Raw genomic sequence first — 3661 nt, forward strand, 5'->3', positions numbered from 1 at the left:
AATGACATACTTAAATTTAACCTAACAAAAGGATGAATGATTTTCCCATGATGCCTTTTTGAATGATTATTCAATAGAATGTTTAGGTTCGCTTAATTTACTTTTTAGATTATCTGCAAATAAGACAGGTGAACAAACAAAAAATATCAACATATTTCTCAATCAAAATTTTTTTTTAAAAAAAGCAATAAATAAAACATTTTGTGACGTCATCTTTTGTTAAAACGGATCCACTAAATTTCTTATTGGCCCGCACTTCCTCCAATAAGTTACCTGTAAGTGTCTTATAAGATTCAACTTATTCGATACCTACAGGTAATATTGAAACAAAAAGCAAACACTGATGCAGATAAATAAACAGCATTGAAAAAGCTTTGATAATGTGAGCGAAAAAATTAGGAGTGTAAATTATAAATATTTCACATAATAATCCAATCAAAACTGGGATGAATAATCCACGTTGAAATGAAATGTTGTAGAAGAATTCATGGCACTGATCTTAAATTTCATAAATTCACCATTCATAACTTCATTTCACATTGATTGATACACGGAACATACACAGAATCTGTGGGGCACAAAAGTAAAATTAGACTTACCGTTTTCGCCAGATGATAGAGGACACATATCTACCTTTACAAGCAATATATATGCTTTCTTATTATTGATATAGAAAGCATGTGCGAAAACTACATTATGAGAAAAGAGATAAAAAGATATTTTGAAATAAGTTTTCCCTGATTTTAACACAGGAAACGTTTCTTTTCTGAATTCATTGTTAACTTGTCCGATTCTGAACAGATATAAAGAACTCCTTTGTAGAACTTCATTTTCAAAAATGAAATAGTTATAGATAGTATTAATAAGTAGACATTTGTTTTTTTTTTAAATAAATACATAACGGATTTAAAATACAATAGCACTGTATGTTACTTAGTCTCCATCGTCCACATCAGTTATAATTAACAATATACGGTGAAATGAGACTGAACTCTAAGGATTGCAACGTTTGCAATTTAAAAAAAATGAAAACAGTTAATGAATTATGTAGGTTTTCTTAAAATCATATTAATGAAATTCTAAATAGGTAAAAGAGTCACTTTTTCGATGTGTGTGGAGATTGACTTGTCCGATCACAAAATAAAGTGGTCAAGGTAGTCGAAAAACCGTTTATGTCAAGCCTTAGAACATTTTGAAGATCTCTCTGGATTTTTTTTTTACACGTTATGCATAGCAATATTTCATGCATAACAATAAATAAGAAAATTCTTGATTAATAAGATTCCAAACCCAATACTTTCCCCGAGAGAACTAGAAAAATCAAACTATGTACTTTTTCCAGAAGTGCACTTTGTGTAAAAATACAAAATGAAACCGAGAATAGCTAATTAGTACTAATGGACAAATATATCACCGTCATCATAGCGAAACTTTTGTAAAGAAGACAACTAAGGTGATAAAAAGAAATAAGTTGCTGGTTTGAGAGGAAAAACGAACAAAAAACCCTTTCCAATTAAGTTTTGTTGATAAGGTCCATTTTGCATTTATGAAATGCCTTAGCGTTGTAGATCTAATTAACAAAACGTGAATCTGACACAAACAGAAATATATATATATATATATATATATATATATATATATATATATATATATATATATATATATATATATATATATATATATATATATATATATATATATATATATATATATATATAAAAGATGGAATTATAATGATCTTTAGGAGAATAAAAGAATACGTTGCAGTACAATAAACCTTCTGTAGATAGAAGAACTTATCTCAAGTCGAATTTAACTCTGACGAAAAGATTTTCTTCTTTGGAACACCATTCTAAAGCTTCCTTTAAGGTATGTAAAATAGTTGCATTTCTAAAATAGTATTCATTGAACACAAAATTTGTTAAGCAGTGTCTAAATACATTGACTCTGAAAAACCTTCAATGTCTCAAAACAAATATTATAAGTAGATGTATTATTTAAACTGATATTTGTTTGAACATTTTTTCCCGAAAAGTGTAACATTAACTGCTCAAAATCTTTATGATTTGGCTTAAATTAACACAACAGTAAGAATAAGGGAACCATATCATGCTAGAAAATAACACGTTTCCAGTATAGTTTATGATCAACTAAACTGACAAAGGGAATCATACAAATCCCATGAGTTTTCTTTTTTAAATACAAAATAAATTATAGATTTAAAAATAATCTACAGAATATTTTAATTGTTAAAAAAGTCAGCATTTTTAGAAATGTATGTACATACCTACGTCTAGATCTATTTTTATTATTTAGGATAAAAAAGCAAGTGAAAATAAAATCAGGCAGAAGGTTTACTATGCTTTTTTCCAGTTATCAATACTTGAACATCCTTCCAAATATTATGGCGAGATTTGAGAGATCAACGGCTCTAACGACCCTTTTAATAATCGTGCTAGTCCATGCTGACATTTTAAACGAAAATATAACCAAAGAGGTGCAAAAGATAGCAGTTCAGACCAATAATAAACAGACAACTAAGTCAACGTACAAATTGACCAAGCCTTCGAAATCTACAGTTAAGGAACCAAATGACATAACCAATGAATATTATCAGGATTCCTACTCTACCAGTATTTGGGCCGAGGTTACAGAGCCTAGCTCTATGGAACAGCACAGCACAAGACTTAGTGACAACATGTACCAGTCCGTGGAACAAGAAATGTCCACCATTTCCAGCACGGTTGACAATCAGACTAGTAATTCCACATACAGATGGACCACCGAATCATCTACGATAAATTCCCTACCGCCTATTATTCCTGCAGCTACTCTGGGCGTGGGGGTTGTTGTCATGATATTAAATGCTCTGGTAATGGTGGCATCTGCAAGAAACTCCGAACTCCGACAGAACACAAACTACAACCTCGTTATGGGTTTATCCCTGAGCGACTTCCTGATGGGGTACAGCTCATTCATTGCTGGAAGTAGATTACTTTTCCCAAAATTTTCTGGAGTGCTAGTTTGGTGCATCATGGTGAATTTATGTGGCATAACGAGCTTAATAATGTCACTTTTTCAGATTTTCTTAATTAGCCTCCATCGGTTCCTTGTCCTTTCAGAAAATGTCTGGGCACAACGACTCTTTGACGGCAATCGGAAATATTACATTTACATTGTTAGTTGGGCAACAACATGCACTCTGATTTTCTCGCTCGTCTCTCCAGTCAAGGACCAATCCAAATGTTTTTATTCAACAGTCTTTGGCCAAAATATCCACATTGTACGACAGATATTATGCGTTTTTAGCTCAACACTTATGATGCTCACCCTGATTTTCTATGCCCTTACAATATATCAGGTAAGGAAGCGATACATGAATATGTCAAGTGGCTCTGATGCCGGTAGGATGGAGGATATGAAGCGAAAGAGAATCATCAAATCGATGAAATTAGTGAGTAAGATTCTTCTGGCCCTATTTCTGTTCACTGGGCCATTTAATATTTCTCTCATGTTCACTACTACTCCTCAAAAGGTTGCTGTCGGCACCTTTGCAGCAGCAAATTTCAATTCTATTTTGAACCCGATCATATATTGTTTTCACATTACACAATTAAAAATGGAGTTGAAATTGATGTTTTGTTGTAATACTAATCAGTAA

At 31.8% G+C, this 3661-nt stretch overlaps 1 protein-coding gene across 1 annotated transcript; it reads left to right on the top strand.

Annotated features, from left to right (window-relative positions):
- The first annotated feature begins 2404 nt into the window (after nucleotides 1-2404).
- On the top strand, nucleotides 2405-3661 carry LOC133192816 (melanocyte-stimulating hormone receptor-like). Its single transcript, XM_061328824.1, has one exon. It carries the CDS (start codon nucleotides 2405-2407, stop codon nucleotides 3659-3661), a length of 1257 nt encoding a protein of 418 aa, XP_061184808.1.

The sequence above is a fragment of the Saccostrea echinata genome, unplaced genomic scaffold, assembly GCF_033153115.1.
Source record: "Saccostrea echinata isolate AGI-Se365-2 ecotype Australia unplaced genomic scaffold, CSIRO_AGI_Sech_v1 ptg000025l, whole genome shotgun sequence".
NCBI lineage: Eukaryota > Metazoa > Mollusca > Bivalvia > Ostreida > Ostreidae > Saccostrea > Saccostrea echinata.

Coding starts and splice junctions, on each gene's coding strand:
- LOC133192816 (XM_061328824.1), top strand. CDS start 2,405: ATGGCGAGATTTGAGAGATCAACGGCTCTAACGACCCTTTTAATAATC.